Here is a 22,928-nt window from a genome sequence, read left to right on the forward strand (position 1 = left end):
CAGCCCTTGCTCTCACAGCCATAGCCTACTGCATTTAACACACTTAGAGGGGAACATTGGATGCCACCTTTCTGATGGGAGAAGCATGAAACCCACCCAGTGCTGCAGATGCCTATGCTTAAAGGTGGACAGTTGCAGCCTCCCCAGATTTTGCAAGCAAACTGTGCAGCATCTTTGCATCTTCAAGGCAGCAGGGACACAGTGCTTCATCCTCTCTACCAAGGTGGGGCAGAGCACCACCAGCTGCCAAGAGCTTAAGGCTCTTGTACAATACGATTCACCCTCTAGTGGGTGAAACAGGACCTGTTTACTTGCACACAAATCTGGATAACTGCTGGCCAGATGGGTAAATTCTGTCCTAGTCTGAGTGACACTTTGCTCACCTAACACCTGCTAACTATCTAAAAAGTCAGATGGTTAAGACTACGTAAAAGCCAGTGCATAAATCTGTGGTATTGGATCAGTGTAACATAYTAGTAAGTCCATTAAACAGAAGGTAAATTTAACAGATTTTATTAAATTACATATAAATTACATTCCAGAGTGTCATGCATGTTTGTATAGCTAGATATCTCCCATTCTGCCTTGAGTGAAGATGTTAATTCCTCCAAAAACACAGATGAGAGAAATTGTAGCTTGTGGCCTCACGAATAGGTGAAAATGCAGCTTAAAATAAATAGAACTCTGCKAGACCACCTTAAACCAAATAAAAAAATTTGGTTTCAGATTTCCATAATTTCCCTCATGAAAAGCCAGTCAAGGATGACATCAGTGTAGTTTTGCCACAAGTAAGGGATTCAGGCCCATCATGTCCAGCCACACCAACGCTCGCTCCCTTGGATGAAGTTTGTTCTTTCAAGTACTCTCCTTGATAATCACCAATTGCACTGCTTTGCACCACCAAAAGGCCTCAGAGCATGTAAACWGCATTGCCTCCAGGAGAAACTGGAACAGAAATTTCCAGATGCTGTAAGGAGAAACTCCACAAAGTAGTCCAGAAGAAAGGTTCCCAAAATGCACATCAGGTAGATGTTAGGTCCTCTTCATCCCACTCCTCCTGGCTGCACTGTGCTGGCACTCAGCATTAAGGTGAATCAGGTACTGTACCTCTACAAATAGATTCTCAGTACTGGCAGCTCCTTGAGCAAATGATAAGTTGAGATTTTCAGTCTTGAGTGCACCACTTGGGAGAATGAGACTTACTCCAGCCCTTGATACAGAGTGAAATGCTTAAGGCTTTCTGATATTGTACCCAAAATAAGCACAATTGGAAAGTTCACAGATTCAAAATAAAATTTTTGGACATCTACTTTTCTGATTGGGGGAATTGGTAAGAAAGTTGATATTTACAGCCCTAAAAATGGTAAGTATGCAAGTTACAATGAAATCCAGCAGGATGGGGAAACCATTATGCCCTTTGAAAACCCAAGCCTAAAATGCTTTGAGAACTGGAAATCCACAGTGTCTTGTAATGATGCTTTTCTTCACAAATATAAAATTTTATTCACCCTCCTGGTAWCACAATTGCTATGACCAAGAAAATAATTCATATATATTTATCATTTATCAATTCTAACCTTTCTTCTAACAAGCAACATACTTCAAAGTCATGTTCTGCTGAAGAGGATAAAATGAAATCTGTTGGGCTCAGACCTATGGAACCAGTCTGACAGTTTTTATTCRTTATGTAGAAATTAAGCCACCAAGTTTTGCTTCCGAAGCTCACAACATTCCACAAGAAAAGTTCCCTGAGAAAAAAAAATAAGCACAAGGTATACACAAGCATAAAACACACAACAGCAGCAGACCATCCTGGGCATCCAAATATTTGAGTACCTWTAGTGAGGGTCTACAAAAACATGTTTCCCTGTACTGACAAACAGTCAAATCACAGGATATGTTATCAAAATAATGTTATCACTGCTCTGGAGGGATTGCTGCTCTGTTTGGCAGGACTAGCAGCAAGGTGCACAGCCCAGAAGGAATCCCTGAACTGCCACTGACTTCACCAGATGACTGGTGCTCAACTTGAGCAACACTCTGATCCTAAGACTGTAATCACTGAGGGTCTGTTTCCCCTGACCCTTCCAACTAAGAGCATGCTGAAAGCTTGCTGTCTGCTTTTTCAAGCCTGGTATGAGATTCTTGTTTGCTTGCCATGCTGGACCACCTCTGAGTCTTGGCAATGTGGCCAGGGTCTCCTCTGCTGAGTTCTTTCTCTTCTGACCACAGAGGAGAAGAAAGCARTTGTGTGGCTTATTATCCAGCAATTAAGTTCACAGCACTTGCCGTTGTGAGGATCAGGATCCACAAGAAGTGTTAGAAAGCTTGCAGACACACCAAGGAGAGTATCCTCACCAAAAATAGGTGTRTTCTGATGCTGGGTTGTAGAAACATGGGCTCCTGAAGACATGAAGTCAGAGAGACTATGAGGTTTGTGTGGTTGAGATCAAATGAGTCAGTCTGGCAATGTAACACAGGCAAGTCTTTCTTTTTGTGGGAAAAGAAAGATCTGTACATAAGATTTCTGAGTCTGTCAGAAGTTCTGCCCTGCTCTGAAGGAGAGGGGCATTTCCACTGTAATGTAAAAGTTTGGGGCTTTTTTACAAGATTCAGCTAAAGATGCACCTACAAAATTATGAAGACTTGAAAATAGCATTCACAAGAATAAGAAGTCTGAGAAGTTATTTTTTACAATGGTCATACTAAGATTGGTATAATCGTCCATTCTGCACAAAAAGGAAAGGATTTTTATTCAGAAAAACACACTCTGGAAAGTCAAAAATGGAAATTAATTCAGCCAAATACTTTGCTATGACAACAGATTGATATGAATAAAAAGTGGATTTTGGTCTTAATTCCAGCAATCATTCCCATGGCAAATGCTGTAGTAGAGGCTGTTTATATGAAGTGATGGGTGGGCATACATTCCCTTGTTCAAAGCAGGTGGACACAARCTGGTGTTCTCCATTAATTCCTTTTTCAGGCAAGGAATAATTCTCTATTCCCTTAAGTAACAGTCCGATGTGGTATTAGGAACCAGGACTTCTCTAAGCCATCTTCCATTCTTTATTATGGTACACTCCCTGGAATGATACAGGAGAAAGCTCAAGAATTCAGCTGTACAGCAGCCTTGGAGTCAGGGGCTGGATTGTAGCTTGTCTAAAGATAGATAGGGCCTTTTGAGCACACAGCAAATGGATGGGACAGGTTTCAGTTAAAGCTTCTCTTGGATGCTCATAGATGATTGTTTGGACTCAAACACTTTGCTTGGGTATAAAAGCTGGGGCCAAGACGCAGCCATGGAGAAAAAAGGGTCAATATATTGCATATAGACAAAGGCAGTTGTCCCTCTGATAGACTACTTCCTGAGCAAACAACTGTCCCATGGATCAAGTCCATCCCCATCTGGCTGTAGGCCAAACCACCAGTTTCAAGTCCTAGACTGCTCCAAGCTTACAGGTACTTTATACATGACCACAAGCTAAGCCAGCAGCTGCTTAGAGGGTGACCACGGAGCAGCATGTGTCAGAGGAATAGCTGTACACAGCCCACAAAACTTAACCTGCTCCAGGTTTCAGATGCCCGTTTTGGAGTGGATCCAGTTTCGATAGTAAGTCACTCGTGTGTACACTCCTGGTTTATTTCGCTTGCCACATTCATCTCCCCAGCTCACTATTCCCACCAGATACCAGATTCCTCTGGAATTCGCATGCACCAGTGGCCCGCCAGAATCACCCTAAGGAGAAAAATGTCAAGAGGCAGAAAAAACATAAACAGTGTTCACCTCACTAATGAAGCAAGTCTCAAATTGTTCTGTTACAATTGACAGGTATTTTTCTCTAGATCTCAGCTGTAATTCAAGTTTCATACAGTTTACTAACATGACAGATGSCCACAGCCTATGTATAATTCAGTCTGTCCCAGTCCACCCCCTCACATTCACATTCTCTTACTGGTGTATTGTACATAAACAATGCAACCTGAAGTGAAGACTTCAGCCCATGAGCCATGAAGCTCTTCATTTGCATCTATTAAGATACTGAAATGCATCAACTTAAGATTGCTGAAAGTACATTTTATTTCTAGTAAACATCACCTTCCATCCCACCTATTTCCTTTTTACTACTACCTATAAAAAATATACTTACCTGGCAAGCATCCACCTGTCCCTCCAAGTATCCAGCACACAACATTCCAGGTGTTATTGCTCCACCATACACTTGTCTCCTATTGCAAATCTCAGTACTTATAATTCTCACTTCTGCTTGTCGAAGCTGATTAACACTATAGCCTAGAAGGAGAAGTGGCATTAGAATTTGCAGACAGGGTAGGCAATGTAAAAATGTCAAAGATTAGGAGTAGCCAAATTTTCCTGCTGCTTTTCTGCTATCACAAGCAATTAAAGGAGCTATCCAGATAATGTCTCAGAAATAACAAAGTTCCCAACAGCACTAAAGTCCTTCACTTGTTCCCAGACATAACTCTTTTTCATCATTCATCATTATCAGATGCTCTTTAGTATAATGGACAAATTGATTTTTGCATATATTTCAGTGTTGAATTCAACTCTAGATGCATGGTATGTCCTTGCTATCATTGAAAAGACCCATTTGGTCAGCATAGCTTTGGACAATCACTACACATCCCAAGGGTCTCCCATGAAACATAACCTATATGGTTCAGTGGTTCTCACAAGCAGATTTATAGTCCCATCATCTCTAACCTCAATGGCACGGACTAATGTGAAAGAAGCTCRCTCAAATCACTGGATGAGGCCTCATTTATGACCAAAGAAAGAATAACTGATGAAAATTGTCATGGTGCCTCTGTGAAAAATCTGAATAGCAAAAGAACTCATRTCAGAGCTCAACTCAGAGGGATTGGAGAACAGAATGTATTCAGCTAGCACTGTGCATGCAGCAACAAAGAAAAGCTGCTCTTAAATCCTGTAAGACAGCCTTCWGATTCTTCCCCCCAATTCCAATCCACTGACCAAGCCAGACAAAAAAGCTGCAAACTAAGTYCAAAGGTATCTCATTAGGACAAGCACCTATCAAACAACAAGTCTAAGGAACTTAAAATCAACAGAAAAAACCCCATAAAATTAACATCAGGCATTTCAGACACATGTGTGACAGGACACAGGGAGCAAGAGACACTCGCCATCATTCTCCAAAGCTCCCCAGCCAGTGACAAAACAGGAAATGTTGTCTGGGAAAATGTGAGTTGCTTCAGGTAGGCAGACACTGTGCACATCACTTGTGAATTCAATAGCAGAGGCAAGTTCCACAACAGCCACATCATGTTCATGATCAAGGAGAAGGTCACTGTATCTTTCGTGAACAATAATTCTCCGGACAAATTTTTTCTGTTTTGGAGGTCTCAGCAGAATTCCAAAGCTGGCAGTCCACCTCCGAGGGTCTCTTACTCTGTAAGATATTTGAGGTTATGCCACAGCCACACAAAACAAGATCCCTAAGGGACCTTAGCTCTCCTTTTAAGCATTGAAAAGCAATGTGACCAGGACTTTCTAAGAGAAAGAGTCAAACTTCATTATCTTTTAGCAGATACAGATATTAAAGAGTCACAAAAGGTCAGAGCACCCACGAGTTTTTAGAGCTGTAGGATCAGAATAGTGCTGATGACTTACCCTCTAAAGCAGTGGGCTGCAGTCACAAGCCAGGTGTTACTGATGATTGATGCACCACAGCGATGGGTCCCATCAAGCTGAATACTTGCCTGCCATGGCCATTCTCCCTCCCGTGCACGCTGCCCACCAGTTATTCTCTCCACTCCTGTGAAGGAGAATGCCTGTCTTCGTATTCCACAGCCTATCAAAGAAAAGGGAGTCCTGCTTTAGCTGACTGAAGGCCTTCATAGCTGCAGGCACAGGCGTTAACAGGGCAGGAGTCTCTGTCAAGAGACAGCCTTCACCTAAAGCAGGGAAACCAAGTGCCATGGTCACAAGTGCCTCAGCATAGATGCAGRGTAAACAAAGAAGTTTGGTAGAAGAGTCAGTGCTTTTTCATTAAACCAGTTTTCAGACACAAAAGCCCATATGTACTCCCATGGGGCCTAAAGGCTATGTATCTGAAACAGTGAAAGAAGGGATTTTGTCAGGTCACATCCATATTAGCCTTGCCAGCAGCAACAAAACAAATGTCCTCTTCCCAACAATTTACTTACAGCCACTGTGCCAACAGCACAATCACATATTATTCAGATGAAAAAAGTTAGATTCAAACTAGTAAATTTTCAGAGGCCATTTGAGGATGGAAAGCTAACATGCAAATTCCTCAAGACCATGCAGAGAACGGATGGATTGCCCTTGGAAGGTACTTATGCTGTCTCCCTGTTTCCAGAGGAGCTCTAAGACCTCAAGGGGGAGCACAGAACAGGAGAAGGACTGAAGCTGCGCTCCAGAGCTGTGCCACTGCCTTGCTCTCACTGAGGACAGCTCTGCTCCCTCTCCCACCCTCTGGCCTTTCCTTAAAGTTTAGCTCAAATCTGACAGACATCTACTGCCAAACCTATCTTCAGGAAGGAAGGGGAAGGAGAGAAAATGTTTTTTGAAGGATTCCAGCAAGAATCATGGACCACAGCAAAACGGTAATCCTTATGCAAACTTGCTAACAGCAGCTCACCCATGCCCTACTTCCAATAATCAACATTAAAGCAAGTGCTTCCCTCCTCCAAGCCAGAATGCCTGATTCTACAGACAGTACAGAGTCAGCAAGACTGCAAGGAAATGAGCTAAAGTCTTCCCTGGCTCATGCACTGTCTATTGCTCTTTTCAACTTGTGTCACAGAAGTATAAGGATTTTGTAAGGACAGAACACCTAGCGCCATGTTTCTGGACCTTTACTATAAAGCATTTGTACTTACAGTTGTTTAAAAGGTTATCTCCTTTTTCCTTGTTCAACTCTGGAATGAGAAACAAAGACCGCAGTAAGTTTATCTCATATGCTACACGATCTAACCCAGACTCTCTCCCTGTACCCAGGAAACACAAATTAAATAACTTGCATTCCTGCATGAAGTGACTGTACAAGAAGCAATTTSTTCTGTTGGAGAAGTTCAGTTGAGCCTCTGTTCCTCACAGAAAGTATAAGGCCACAAGATACACCTTTCTTGCCTTAGCTCAAAGCTAACAAAAGCAGCAGATGACTGTAAGCAGGTCCAAGTTGCATCTACATGTACAACGTGCACAGCCAMAAGCAAATGCCTACAGGCAAGGTTTAGTGGGGCAAGGTGGTCAAAGGAATTCTCATAAATCCTTACTGCTGGCATTGACTGAAGGTAAAGTACAACATTTTGAATTTTTCCTACAAAAATGCCTCTGTCAGAGTCTGATGGCAATCCACAACAGATTAGTGGGAGAGGATTACTGCTCAGTGATACTCAGGATCTTGTTATGGACACTTGTTACAGCAATCAGTCRAATAAGCAAAGAAAGTGGCAGGTGGTAGAGAAGGGAACCACCTCAGCCTTGCATTTTTAAATAGCTTGAGGACTCTACATTCCAGTGCCTGGTGATACAGGTTCCTGTTCAATTTACTCTGTGTCTAAAAGTAGTTTGTGAACTCACGGTCACAAAGTTGGACTTTTCTTGATTAATTGAGGGGAGCGATCTCATTCAACACAGCTAAGTCACACAGGGAAAGCCACTGATGCACAGAAAAGAGCTCACATTCATAAATCAGCATCAATATGTTTTAGTTCTTTCCATACCCTGTCTTCCAAGTTCCCAGGCTGTCAGCCTAACAGACAATTTTGAGAAGGCTTAAAAAGAAACAAGAATAGCCTATATTTGCATACTAAGGTAAAACTCATTACACTAAGAACAGTAAAGTTGAGGAACAAATTCCAAGCTGAAAACACAAACCTAAGGCACTTGCCTGTGAGTCTAACAGTAGACTGGTCAACATCCAGGTATGTTGAGGTTGCTTTCAGCCTTCTGAGTAACACACGGTTGACGTGACCCCAGGTCGTTGCTTCACTGTCAGCAGAGGGAAATTTAAATACCAGAACAACAGATGCAACCACTCCACCAGGATCTGGGCTACAAACCAACAAAAATAAAYGGTGTCGTTCTCTTTGCCTACTAATGCTTCTGGCTCTGCTTTGCACTGCCTGTCTTCTTTATATGAGAACAGGTCTGGTCTGCACAGATATCCAGAACAAACAGCATGGCTGTGCTCAAGTAAAGAAGATGATGACATGTCAGCAGGCAGCAAAAGCTTCTTGCTATGACAATGATCAGTGGGAATTTTCTGGGAACTGTTATAAGCAGTAGAGCTGAGAAGCAAAGAAGGGATCACTCCCTTTGGCCTAATCAGTAGGACACAAGTGGCCGTGGGAACAATACAGCAAATTAAAGCCATTCAGCAGACGTCCAACAGGCCATTCCTAACAGCCAAGTTAGGATCCAGTTAMAACAGAAGTTGAAAAACTCTTTTGGCATTTCTTTCCATTTAAGTCACTTGTCCATTTATTGGCCAGTGAGATCTATGTGTTTAGACGCAACATTCTCAATAGTTTGAGATCACTTACTGACACTATAAAATATTGGCCCCAATATTTTAAACTAACAGTCTAAACGAAAACCAACTGAAGCTTTGAGGGAAAGGGAGCAGAGATGCAGCTAAGCTGCTCCAGTTCCTAGCTGTACAAAGTATCTGTAATGAAAACAAGTTTGGAAGAGATAAATCCAAAAGGTGTAAAGAAGTCATTTGGACTCTAGCTCCCAAACTCTGCAATTTCTGTTGGTGTATACTGTGGGAGGCTCGTAAAAGAAACCAGCAYCAGAAAATGATGTAGAGCAGTTTAAGGAAATTACTCATCCCATCTAGAGAAAGGTAAAGGCAAAAAGTCCCAGAAGTGCTCTGAAGTGCTCTGAAGAAGGACATTTGTCCAGCATTTTTTGACATCTAGGGAAAATTGTTCCATGGCACAATTGAGCCTTATACATCTCCAAAATAAAGTAACATGGAGGAGAGGGAAGCAATGGATCCTACCACTGAAAGTGATACACAATTACTGCAGAGGAAAGACTCAAATCTTTCATACAGGACCCTCTACTATATCCATGTCTATATTCCCTCATCTATATCCATGTATCTCACAGTGGAATCATTTATTCCTTCAAACCTTTTCATAGAGGCAGAAGAACAGTCACCTCCTGCTGTGCATCATGCAGAGGGGGAAACACAAGCCTAAGCTTTCACAGGAAGAAGAAAGTGGGAAAAAGAGCTCATTCTGCATCTCTCAGGCTGTTAACTAGTAGTGAAGGTGGGGATCACCCAACAATCCAGGTCTTGCATCACAGCCAGAAGCAACTGATATACAGGTAATGAATCTGCAGAATTATAAGGCTAACTTCTCTTCTTTGCTGACCTCTAAAGGTAACTGACACTTCAGTATTGTGAGCACTGGAGGACAGCAACAACCAGACAAGGCTTAGTCACCCTGCAGGTGTAACTCAATTATAAGCAGCCAGGAATGCTCCATATGGTCAACAGGTAGGCGGAAAAGGTATTTATCACATCTCTGATTATTCCTGGCCTTCACATTACTTACCTTAGACTGACAACGTGGGACCTGAGGTACCTTTTACTTAGAAAGGACCCCCTGAATACTTCAGATATCTGTTAAAAGAAAAGACTATGTTAAAATACACCTGCAGTAAGTACATGCTTTCACAATATAACAGTATCATGAGCCTCTAAAACAAATGAAATGCCTTCAGATCTCCACCTCTACTCCAAAGCTACCACTAAATTTCTATCAGAGGATAYAGATCCAAAATAAACAGCTCAGTTGGACAATTTCACTGTCCATTCTGCACTGTGGTTGCCAGTTCTACCACAGGGCTTCTGTAACAGACAGCCTTTGTGTTTACCATCTGCCTGTGCGCAGTCAGCTATGCCTCTTTAACCCACTACAGCAAGGCATGAAAGATAAGGCCAGCCATGTAGGGATGAGGCACAATCACCTCTAYTTCCAAGCACACAATTGCAGAACTCTTCACCATAGGTCAGATGTAAACAGAGAAACTTTTAGTTTACCATGGTTTCAATATCTTCRCTTAGGTTCCTGAATTCATCTGTAGTTTGCCTTTCATACTGAGGACTGTAGTTGACATTGGTGATTAGGAAAGATGCATTGTAATATCTGTCTTGATCTACAGAGGAGAAAAAGAAGGAAAGGTAGCTGATCATTTTTAGCACAATTCAAAGATGGTGTCTCACAGAACATGGCACAAATGAGGGTCCCAGGCTCGGGCTGCAATCATGTCAGCTGTAAAAATACAGCTTTAGCAGCACCTGTTTGAGAAAAACAGGTTCCAGACCATCCTGTTGCTCCATGGAGCATCTAGGGGCTCATTTCTTCTCTGAGAACCATCCCAAGGAGCTCTAAATTATACCCACTACAACATTTCCCTGGGGTCCATCTTCTTGTTGGCCTGAGGTTCTCACAGCACCAGACAAAGGAGCCCATCTATGTCCCTTCCAACTCAGACACATTCACTCCTCCCTAGCTGCACTCTGGCATGTCCCTGCCTCTCTGAGAGGCACACAGCGCAGGGCTGTTGGCATCTGTTCAGCAGTCGGGTTAAGTTTAAAATCTGGTTCTCAGGTGAATGGCAGAGAGGGGCCCTGTTGACAGAGAGCTGGCAAAAAGCAAAGCTGAGCTGTAGCTCTGCAGTGGCTCCTTCTGGTGTCCTAATGCAAGTCTCACCAACTCTTGGTGACCTGAGACGGCAATATGATTCATTCCATTCCAGCAGGAAGGCATTTCACAAAACTCACACTCATATCTCAGAGACTGGGAATGGAATGACTTGATTTCATTCATGAGGCAAGTGACTGGGAATGGAATTAATTGTCTTCAAGTCACGAGCCAAGATGTTTGGACTTGGTGATCTTAAAGACCTTTTCYGACTTCAATGATTCTATGATCTGCTACTGAAACTGGGCCATTGGCAACCAGAATTGAGTTCTGGGCTCTGAAATGCCTAAACCCTCTCTCTTTCTGGAATATTCTCAGCTAGAGGCACCAAGTTGAGTTTCTGCAAAAATTCCATTCAAGACTAAGCTTACTATGCACAGCCTGAGTACTACACACACCTCTGGCTTATGAAGAAGACTGCCATCCTTTGGTCAGTCACGGATACAAGTGGAGACACCAGGGCAAGAAGCAAAAAGAGGGTTACAACTGAAATCCCTGCTTCAAGTAAAGCATATTTCAAGTATTCTTACAGGTTTTCAAATCAATTCAGATTTTGAATAGCATTTAGAAAGCTACAGGGGCAAATTGTATACATAAATCTTCAGGCAAGACCACAGTAACAAGTGAAACACAACATATTCCTGARGGTTTGTGACAACAAAATAGTGGGGTACTTACCGTGGCACAAAAGAAATGTAATCAAGCCAATGATGAGGGCTAAGCCTACTATCACGGACACAACWATTACAGCAATCTTCCATGGCTCCAAACGCCTTACTGCTCTGTCCATCTGGATCACTGCCTGCATTGAAGAAAACAACATGAAAAAAATCAACTCTAGTACAAAGACAATAGTACACCCTGAGTCTAATTATATCTGGCACAGCTTAGCTCAGCTGAAAAACTTCACAGAATGAGGGAGGTTGGGAAGGATCTCTGGACTCTGMGGGTCTGATTGTTTAAACTAGGCCCTCTGAAGCAGGTTGCTCCAGGCTTTGTCCAGTCAAGTTTTAGTATCTCTGAGAAGAAAAATAACTCAGTCTCTCAAAATCTCCAGTCCAGTCACTGCCCATCATGGCAAAAGCTTTTTTTAATATTTAGTCAGAATTTCCTTTGTTCTAACTTAACTTGCTTCTGTTGCTTCTCATACACCCTCAGAAAAAGTTGTGCAGGTATTGCTAGTAGAGTCAATTTCACTTCAAGAAATATTACACAGATTTCAGGTGCAGCTGACTGCCCACACAGGCACTTAAACTGAACATAAATGTAATAATTCATGACTGGTGAAGTAAACTCTGCCCCAAGGATACTCTAGGCAACCAGAGATGCCACATAATATAAGCTTTGGTTATTTTTACTTGGTATGAGTAATAGCATTTATTGAATCTCTGCAGGGTTTGAGGCTTATTGCTCCAAAGCCATACATACATTGAAAGAGACCACATCCTGTCTCCTGCCAGACAATTTATAGKAAAAGAGGTACTTGTGTGCAAATGTGATGTGGCAACAAGATCCAGACTTAGTAACTCTGAAAGCCAAGAGCAGAYCTGCAAAATGGTTGAGAATTTGAGTCATTTACGAAGGCACAGAAGACTTTTTCCTCCACTTAAGTCCTCCAGTGCAGCATTAAGCAAGAGAACATTAAGAAAACTGCATTTTTATGTATGCCCTCAGTAGCTTTATTGTAGGATGATGTAAAACTTTAAGCATAATTATTAAAGATCCCCAGTAATTCCACAGCACACTATGTGGTAATTTTCATGCCACATACTGAGTCTTGACAACATGGTCTGCATTAGTATGAGGTATCAGAAAAACACCTCAGATAATCTCTCAGATATGCCGGGAGTGACCAATGGCAGCAGCCAACCCTGAGGAGGAGGACTGGGCTGGCTTGTCACCATGCTGCTTTACACCCACTGATCCATGTTTGTATTGATGTGAACCAGACATACTAAAYGCTGTTTTGCTCTTCTCAGACCTACACTACAGCTATTTCTGAGCAATATTTGAGAAGATGGAGGCAGGAAGAGGAAGAAAGGCAGGCAGAGAGAAAACCTGTCTTTACAGGTTTTCTGACTACAAGGTGGAAAAGAAGAAATCACAGTGAAAGCAGAGCAGGTTACCAGCAGAGGCTCCATCTCAGGAACTGAGCTGAGTGGGCAGATGAGCAGYGAAGGCGAGGGTCTGGTTCACAAATCCAAGACATCAAAATATGGTGAAGTGGTGTGAAAGGAGGATAGTGTTATACCCTCTGCTCTGATGGGAAAAAATCTAGTAAAGCCACAACCAAGAAATGGGAAACAAACCAAGCAGGAATAAAACAAAACCAAATAGCACTACAGGGGAAAGGAGCTGAGAGGTCTGCAGACAGCAAGGGTGTATTCAGCAACTGAGAGGAAAATTGGAAGCAACTTGAAGTTTRATCTCCTCACATAAAAGTGTGGTTTTGGCTAGTGAGAGTGCTGTCACAGRCATCTTGACCCATTACTTAAGAAAGGAAGCTGGCAATTTTTTTTACCCACTCAAACAGGTGCCATACTGGAAAGGAAAAGTTAAAACAGAGCAGCTTCAGCCAGCATCCCAACTTCAGRTGGTCACAAGAAGCTTCTTAGTGTTACCAAAATACACAGGACAGGGGACCAGGTTCATCTTCTGCTTCAGTCACATGCTATGGAGAAACCAAATACCACTCCTTCTGTTATTCCTGCTTYCCTGGAGCAAAGTTCTGCTCAGGCAATGCACAGCCTAAGTTTTCTCCTCACTAGCCTGGCACAGTCTCCTGATGTCAAGGCTGCAAGGCAGTTGATAGGAGTCTGAAAGCCCAGGCTGGCCAAGGTTATTTTCTTCACAAACTGTAAGTTGCAATGGGCACATAAATAACACCCACTAGAACTCAACTGGCTCCACCGAAGCCTTGGTTTCTCACCATGTAGACTTCACTGTATACACTATCCATCAACTCTGAGGGTTTGAGAGATTAAGAGATTCAAACAAAAACCTAAAACCACTGGAACTGTTCTGCCTCACTCTCTTCAATATGCAGCAGCCTTCCATGGAACACTCCCATAGCCATCTCATGGCCTTTCCCAGTCCTAGGCAATTGCAGCAYACCTCATGGGCAGTCAATTACTGCTCTTGGCTAATTGGAACAGCCCRCTATGGCAACATGCCTCTGCCCCTCCTTAACTAGTCACGTCTCATGCTTGAAAGATGCAGCTTTTGCATCTCACTTCGCTCTCCTCACTGGAGAGCTTTTGCTTCCAGCCCGAGCCCCTGCCATCTATCTCAGAGTGGTTCCCTGTCCTGAAGCTGTCCCTACTCCAGTGGGCTTCCACCTGAATGGCAATTATAGAGCCATCCCTCCATTTCTTTTGGCACAGAGAACACACAGCATAGCCCTGGCAGCATATGGCTGTCTCTGCAGCTGTGGAGGCAAATGTGCTCTTGGATCTCCGGATAAGCGCTGCATTTTGTGAACTGAATCCAGACAGATTTCCTCAAGACATGGCCTTATGCCAAAGCTACAAWAGCTTAAGATTTAAAAAAATGAGCACCTCATTGCCTGTGAGACTCATGCTCTCACAGGCAGCATGAGTCCTTCCAACCATCTGTCTCTATTTTCTTTTGTGCAAATACCTACAGCTACACCAACAAACTCTGGCAGCACAGACCCCTTTCTCCTCCAACATTTCAGAACTCCTTGTTCTCCAGATGTCACAAAGACTTGTAAAGGGAAACAGAAACCTTAGCAAGYGTTGCAATGCCAAGGGAAAGGGAAATATGGGAGATGAGGAATAAAAGCCTACACCACCTCTGATACTGATTTCACTTAAATTTTTTTTCAGAAAAAAGATTAAAGCATCCATAACAAAGAATAGTTTGAAATGGGTTGGAAGAGGTTCTTAAAAATCATCTAGTTCCAAATCCCCTGCCCTAGGCAGGGACACCTTRCACTAGACRAGGTTGCTCAAAGCCCCACCCAACGTGGCCATGAACACTTCCAGCCAGGGATGGGGAATCCACTTTTCTGAGCAACCTGTTCAAGTCACTCACAACCTTCATTGTGAAGAATTTCCTCATAATATCTTCCAGAAGYCTCCTCTTCTCCAGGCTGAACAGCCAGAATTCTCTSAGTCTGTCTTCACAGGAGASCTGTTCCAGCCCTCTGATYATTTTCATGAYRCTTCTCCTGCCTTTCTCCAACAGGTCTGTGTCCTTCTTATGTTGGACTTATCCAGAGCTGAGTACTCCAGTACTCTGCAAGAGCAGAGTAGAATCACCTCCCTCAACCGCTAGCCACAGTTCTTTTGATGCAGGCCAGGCCACAGTCGGCTTTCAGGGCTGTGAGTATGCGTTGCTGGGTCATGTTGAGCTTCTCATCCAACAACAACCCTGAGGTGTCAACCAACACCACATRGAGGTAGTTAATTTATATATAGGATATACAGATTAAAAGTGGAAATATCTCTTCAAAACCAAAACAGTTTCCTCCCTTTAGCAGGATGTTTTTTGACTTCCATTTTGCTAAGTAACAGAATAGAAAAAAAATAATCTTTTGCAATGGAATCACCAAGACTCTCACAGTGTACAGTTACCAGGATCCTTCAACTGTAATGGCTGTGTGCAGGACTCAGCTCATCAGTCTCCATGTTTTTGGGGTTTTTTTTTTCTGTTTTATATCACAGTTAGGTATGCCTGGCTCTACTGAGACAAGGATTAGGATGGTTAGTGAAGACAGTTCTTATTCTGGTTATGCCCACTCAATGCCTTCATTATGAATACACATTACACCTCCAACCAGCTCTTCGCTCCCCTAGCCTTTTTGCTATGGTGCCACAGAGGGCAGGACTGTCATGCTCTACCAGAATAACCACCTGACAGGGATTCCTGTGCCATCTCCATAGTTATATAGTTCAGTGGCAGGTGGATCCCCCTGTTTAGGAATTAGGCATGGTCTTCTCCGCACTCTAGTAACCAAGCAAATTCTGCTCCACCCAGCAACACTCACTGGCCAGATAAACACTGATCCTCTGCAGTGCTGATGRAAGCCCTCAGCCATGGGTCCACCTTTTCTTTCTTCCAGTGGCAAAGAGACACTGCTTACTAGACTTGTGCTCTCCTCAGAAGATCCCCAATACCACCACATGTCTGTGTGACGCCTTCTAGAGTCTGGTGTTTTGTATAGCCTCACATTTCCTGTCAACTTATATCACAGGCTCTGACTCTTTTACTGCCCAAACTCCAGTAAGCTGCAAATTAACTCTTAGCAGGGCCAGCAGGAGAATTCAGATAGCACCAATGCAYTCACTCTCTAGCATGAATGAGGTAACTCACAGTCTGCAGGAGCAAACCTTCACAAGAGATCAGCAGCCAGACTCGACTGGGAGACCTTGAGGGCCAAGTCCTCTCTGCTCTGAAAACCATGGTCTGTATGTGGCAGCTTTCAGTCTGCAGTGAATTAGTGAGAAGTTTCAAATGCAAGATCCTTTAGCTCAGTACAGACCTGCTTATCTTGGCAATACTATCAATGAACATTAAACCTCCTCCAGCAATTCGTGTTCTCATTTAAAACATGCGTCATTCCCAAGGGGCCCGAGATAACCCATGGAGACAGCAGCATCTCTCCCATTCATATCACAGCTAATTTGGGTTGGGAAGAGCAAACTGTTAAATCTCCCAGTTTACACGCTTTGGCTATCAGACAAAGACTGTGATACTAAAAAGCTATTCCATAGTGGAAAAAAAAAATAATCCAGATGAATTATTTTGAAAATAGCCATGTTTTCATAGAATTAAGTATTTAAAATACACTGAAGTTTTGTTTAGAGAGAGATATATTAAATCAAGCCTCAATACAAGATATTTTAGTAAGTGAAATACAGCAAGAAATAAAACTGCAATAATAGTTATTGGCACATTATGAAGAAGAGTTATACTGAAATTTTACCGAGCTAAAATTGTCAGGTCTCCCTTGTGAAACAAATAAGAAAGCACTTTGGATTTCAGGCTGGACTTCTGAGCAGCCCCAAATGAATTCTTTACCCAACATTTACCCAAAAACAAAAGACAAGTACAATACACAGGTGACATTCTCTCTTCCTGTACCAAAGTCCCTAAAAGGTCACTCTATTCATTCACAATGCAAGTTCAGCTCCCACCACAGTCTGACAGGATTTGATTCATTATATTGAGATTATCCATCTCTTCTGGTTAAGTTATTGTGTGCTATCAAAAGCCTCAGCAAGAGCAGTACCAGAAAACTGATCAGAAAGCATCTGCTCAGACAAGAAAAGAGAGTGTAACTTTATCATGTGGTACTAGTCACTGAGCTGCTGGGTAAGCAGGGAACAGCTACCCTGAGATTTGCCCTTGACATTTTTTGACTTCTTAAGCTAAGCCCTCACAGCATCCCAAACTAGATTTTCTTTTAGATTAATCTAAACCACTTTTTCTGGTACCACCTGTTTACTGCAAGTGTTTTGCCATACTCCACATAGAAGAAAATGAGCAACCTCTTCTATGTGATCTGCTTCCTATAATGCAWTTATTATGACATTTTTTTTATTATTATACCCCTGCTAGCTGAAGTAGTCTCAGARGAGCCAGTGGCAGAGTTTGGGGGGCACATCTGAGGAGGGTCTCTCCACAGTTATAGCCATAACCAGTTTTCCCAGTTGGTGGAGTCAGGTACATGTCTACAATCACTCTTCCTAAAAACAGGACCTTTCACAAGACAACTGAACAGATTAATCTGCTGGTCTGGTGAGTGTGATTTGAAAACCCATACTAGGTCCCTGAAGTTATCTACCCTGGCAGGGTACTTGGGAATGGCAGCAACTGAGATATATCTGGCTTAGTCCAGGAGGCCTGTCTGGAAAAGCACAGGGGCACAAAGTAAGACATGCTAATTTCACTTCCACCTTTACCACAAGCAACCACACCAATCTAGCACTTCTCCTGTGCTCTTGGGGCATACTCAGGACATACATCTCTAAACATACATCCCTAAACCTCTACTATATCAAGAACTGAAGCAGAAGCAGCTAGTACCTGTTTAAGTACTGTCAGACCCTTCTTTAGATGAGGTCAGTTACCTACCAGCCTCAATTACTCAATGTCTGGTATCTCCTAAAGTGTTCTGATACAATGGAAGACTTCCAGACATTGAAGGGATCTGCTGAGGGAAATGAAGTGTGCGTTCTTCTATGCGTCATCCTGAATCAGCTTGATCTCCCCACACCCTTGAACATCCCACAAAAACAGTAGGTGCTGCATGCCACCCCTCTGCAGTCAGATAAAGCATCAGTAACGTATTTGCCACTTACTAATTGAGCTCCTCCCCTTAACCATCCAATTTTACCAAGGTCTTGTTGCTTCCCCAGAGCACACTTCAGCTGGGTAAAGACARCAGCTCAAATACGGCTCTTGTCATTTGCTTCAAGATTTGAGGGCAGCATTCAGTCTTCCGCATGTCTTAACTCAGAGCTTCCCAGCAATTATATCCATGATGCCAAAATGCTGCTCATACAGGCTTCCCTGGTTATCCGATCACCTTTACAATCAGCACAAAAGATTTGCTGTTTCTTACTTTCTCATCCATTTTGCACACAACTGTTAAGAAGTTGTGAGCTCTTTAATCGTTGGGGTAAAGGCACTATCCCTTACCACTACAACAGTCTGGGACATAAATGTAATGTCAGGGACTGAAATATCATTGATCTATAATGCGTTTTTCTACTGCCACAGCCAAGATCTTGGGAAAAACTCTCATGTTCTGAAACAAGCTTTAGTATAAGTAGGAAGAGTACTCACTACGTAAGGACTTACAATCTACATGAACACCAAGAGGCCATCTCAGTTTAAAGAAAATGTTAGGTATATGGCCACTGATTGCAATCAGTTTAGAATAAGTTTCTGTAACTTTTACATCATCTTAACCTCTCAGATTTCCCCTTACAGCTGTGTTGGTCACAGACAAGTATCTTGTTCTGTTAGTTTGGCAGTCACAGATTTCAGCAGTAGACCTCTGCTTTTCAGACTTCAAAAATCGCTCTGCCTGCCTCCCTYTGTCCTTCTTTGACTTCTTGAATTCTATTCCAAAAGCAAGACACCACACAAGCAGTTATAGTCTCTGTGGGTTTTCAGTTTGATTTTCATTCCAACACAGGGCGGGYGAAATGGTCAGGTGCCAGATTTGGTGTGTTTCCAAGCTGATTCTGCACAGATTAACACTTCACTGGCTGCATATAAAGTCCATGAAAATAAACAAAAATATAAGAAGCTACTTTTACCAACTGTACTCCTTTTGTCCTCTGGTTCAGCAGTTGTGCCCGTAACACATTCTGACTGCACTAGCACAAATGGTAGGTCAGTGTAAGGCACAGTGAGATGATTCTCATYTGCTCTCCCCATAGGCCTCCTTGATTTGCTATATCATGTTGCAGATAAACTGGAGAATTCTCAGAAAACAAATGCATTTTGGGTGAGRAGAAAGACTGAAATACCAGGATTACTGATGCACGAAAGACAGATCAAACCAGAAGCAAGCTCAGAACAGCGCCATTCTCCCCACACCCTCAAAGCTCAAACTACCCTATAAATCTAGACACAATGTAGCCATGCTGCCCAAAACAGCAAGGAGAAAGCCAGAAGCCTGTGGCACTCACCTCTGGGTACCACTGAGAGGTTGACAAGAAGCTCTTCTCTCAGGGAGATGCACCGTCCTGAACACCACAACACACTCTGCAGCATCACAGCATAGACTTGAGGCTTTATCTCCCGAATTAAGAAAGAAAGGAGTCATAGGCAAGTCAGAACAAACAAGTCCAGCARGTCTCAGTGACAGAGGCTTACCCAGTAGCATGATTCCTCCCCTAAAACAATAACAATACACTTCTTTCATCACACCTTTCATCCAGGAATCCCGAAGCCTTTTGAGAGCATTAGCTACACCCTGCAACACCCCAAATCAGAAGAGCGATGAAAATTTTGCAAGGACGCAGGGTTTATTTCCTTCTTTGGTATAATTAAGAATTATACTATTATATTATTATAATCAGAAATTATGGGAAGGACCTATGCAGAAAAAGTGCATGTTTAAGAGACAATGTTCAGTTCTAGGCCAGGTATGGAGCTGAAAAATTTATGCAGAATCTTAACTCCCTTGAACTGCCTTGAAATTGGTCATTTGGCCAGACAAGAATTTGCCCTCCTAACAACAGCTAAATTCAATTTTTTTGTTCTTCTTTAACTCCTTAGACTATAATTTTAATTGTGGTCACCTAGCTACACACACATTTCCGCCCYGGAAAAATTCTTCAATGTGATAAACATTTGTGATACAAATATTTTTCAGGTTTAAATAAGAAGTTCTACTTGTGCTAGTGACAGCAAGTTAGCTGGCAATTAATCAACACAAGCACAAACTCTAGCATAGAGTAGCATTTCTCAATCTTTCCTTGGCAAACCCTTTTTCAATTTTAAATTTTCTCASTATCACTAAACTTGATAGAAGATGTGTGTGACCACATAGCCCCAACACACAGACTTGTTTGAGAAGGAAAATAAAGAAGACAGACCTCAGAACAAGATACGTGTGTGGCACATATTTTCTTTGCTTTGCTGCAATAAACTTTCTAACCTCTAGGGACTCTTTTCCTCCACCTTAATGACCTTTRTTTGACCCCTCTGCAGCTCAGGGATCACTGGTTTAGTAACACACTGAGAGCTAGCATGGCTGGAGTTCTTCCTTCCACCTTACATCAAGTCCATGGTCAAGTAACAGGAAGACTGYCTTTCGGAGAATTTCAGCTTCTTTTGAACGAAGTGTAAGCTAAAGGTAATCCTCAGCTTCTCCTAATTTGGATTTAGTCAATGTCTTAGCATAATTTGTTACAAAACATGATGAATACAGTTGTTAATGACACATTTAATGTAATTGCTTCTCAATTCTTTAACTGGAAGCAGTATTGCCATCTCATATAGGAATACCTGAGTCAGTCGAGGTGTGCAAGAGAAATGCAATCAGAAGCCTAGCTAGAGGGTGACAATTTCCAGGGTAAAGTATCAAGTGTCACCTGACCTGTGTGTAGGTGGTGCAAAGACACTTGTTCCAGGCACCCCGTGATCCTCAGACACTGGGCTCTTTCTTGTGACTTGATTGTGCCACAGGTGGATGTACAAACCACACAGCCCTCATGGCAACCCCTTCACAGTCTCACCTACAGCAAAAAAAAAAATCTACCGCTGCTTAAAGAAAGAAGTTAAACTGAGGATGCTTTTTTAGGGAACTGTGAAGCTCCTCCAGCCCTAATTTCACAGCAGGAAGGCATTAAACTGATAAAGAAAGTAATAATTCTGGTGAATGGTCCCCTCTCTGCACTCTGAGTATCTTCTTTTACTGGCAATACCTCCCTGCAGCAGAAAGCCCAGCTAAGAAAAAGGGATATGAAATAGCCACAAGTGGTTCCATTGCCAGCTAGCAAACAATTTTAGCTCCTGATTCCAGACACACTCTTCTTATGTGCCATTTGGTGCTACACTGCAAAACCTTTTTAAAAGCCTGGAAAAGTTGGGAAATGCTGGGAGGGAGGCAGGGGTTGTAGCCTATCTGGGTACCACYTGAAAGAAAAAAAGAAAGGTTCTGGAGGCTGAACATAAAATGGCAAAGATCAAGAACTCCACTATAACCCAGCTAGTGAGGAGACAAAGTCTCAATGAATGGCTAAAGCAATGGAGTAAGGAAGTGAGGCTGAGGTTCATCAGGGACTGGGGAGTTTCAAGGGATGATTAAGCCCAGCAAAGGATGACCAAATTTCTACCTGAAGTGAGAGGGAAACAGGATCTGCACTTCACATAGGAAAGACTATACACAAGCTTCAAACGGACAAGATGGAGAAAGCAGACCAGTGCCTAGGTACACAGGAAATAATGTATCCTATTCTGAATCCTATCATTCAGCACTGCAAGCTCAAGTAGAGTACAGTATAGAAGTTACACAAAAGCAACATAGTAAACAAAAAGAGTTTTTAAAAGTCTGATATGAACAGGATACAGTGACAGAAAGACTAAACAATGCTTTCCATGCTCCACAGAATTCTCTAAAACATTGACAGCACAGACCCAGAATGCTTACCCTAAAAAAGGACTCAGACACTGCAGGTATAAAGGAAACATGGCGGCAGAAAGGCAATGGAATGTAGAAATCCCAGGAACTAACATTCCAATTATTTTAATTACTCTGAAGTAAAATGTGAAACCTTTTACATTGCTCTCTCAGATAATACTGGATTTCTAGATGCTCTAAATTACTGTTTCAGGAACAGGCAGCTAGGAAATCYCCAAAATGGGAAGCAACTCTCAATTCAGTCCTGACCAGTATGAACAATCAGTTCATCATCTTACTGTCTGAACTATATCGGCATCAGATTCAGCATTTCTACCGACACCCAATACCAGATCAACTAGTGCCATGCTGAATTTCAAAGACAGGAATCCCATAAAATTCTAAAATTCCTCTTAACGAGGAACCTTAAAGTGCATGTTTTCTTGAGACAGAGAGACCATTTGAAGACATTATGTTAGTCTCAGAGCAAATGCACCCTGCCTGTCAAAACAAAACAAAAACAAACAAAGCCTTGAAGAAGGCTAAAGCTAAAACATAATTAAATAGCATATTTAATTGTATATTGATTAATTATTAATGATTAGTAGTGATCCTTCAATATTAAAACATAATGGTGCTTTTAGAAAAAACTAACCCATTTGGAACAAGCAAATAAAACAAATAAATTATAACACTTTCTCTGAAGCCAGCTTATTATCTCACAGGAGTCTCTGCCATATTCATAAATTGAAAAAATAAATACTGGTAGTGGTACTGTCTGGAAAAAATAAATACTAAGATGACATTTATGCAATAACTGTCTAGTTATCACAGTAGACAGAAAAATTACAGCATGTTGCAGAAACACAATATTGAGATACTATGTAATAAAACAACTGAGGAACTTTGGAATTAAAAAGTATAAAGAGACACACATTAAAAAAAACCCAGCCCTAGCCCTACCCGCTAGGTGTCAGAAGATGAGTTGTTATTCCTTTCAGGAATAAAGATTGGGGCAGAGTCTCCTGTGAAAGTATCAACTCAGGAGCAGTCAAAAAAACAATCCAAGAGGAATTCTAGAAACTAC

The 22,928-nt window shown here is 42.2% G+C and overlaps 1 protein-coding gene across 3 annotated transcripts; it reads right to left on the reverse strand.

The window, feature by feature from the left end:
- Nucleotides 1-497: 497 nt before the first annotated feature.
- On the reverse strand, nt 498-19,551 carry LOC130579717 (transmembrane protease serine 11E-like). Of its 3 annotated transcripts, XM_057376743.1 has the most exons (11): nt 19,404-19,551; nt 11,413-11,536; nt 10,071-10,186; nt 9,583-9,650; nt 7,902-8,065; nt 6,889-6,927; nt 5,654-5,834; nt 5,167-5,432; nt 4,152-4,294; nt 3,566-3,739; nt 498-3,086 (listed from the first exon to the last, which is right to left on the reverse strand). In XM_057376743.1, exons 2-10 carry the CDS (start codon nt 11,522-11,524, stop codon nt 3,578-3,580), a joined length of 1,251 nt encoding a protein of 416 aa, XP_057232726.1. In that variant the 5' UTR covers nt 11,525-11,536; nt 19,404-19,551; the 3' UTR covers nt 498-3,086; nt 3,566-3,577. The 3 variants fall into 3 exon arrangements, with proteins under 3 accessions (XP_057232726.1, XP_057232733.1, XP_057232716.1); XM_057376750.1 differs by having other exon boundaries at nt 498-3,739; nt 7,902-8,002; XM_057376733.1 differs by having other exon boundaries at nt 498-3,739.
- Nucleotides 19,552-22,928: the final 3,377 nt, after the last annotated feature.

This window comes from Malurus melanocephalus, unplaced genomic scaffold (assembly GCF_030028575.1).
Source record: "Malurus melanocephalus ecotype Western Australia unplaced genomic scaffold, MMel_1.1 scaffold_9, whole genome shotgun sequence".
NCBI classification, from domain to species: Eukaryota; Metazoa; Chordata; class Aves; order Passeriformes; family Maluridae; genus Malurus; species Malurus melanocephalus.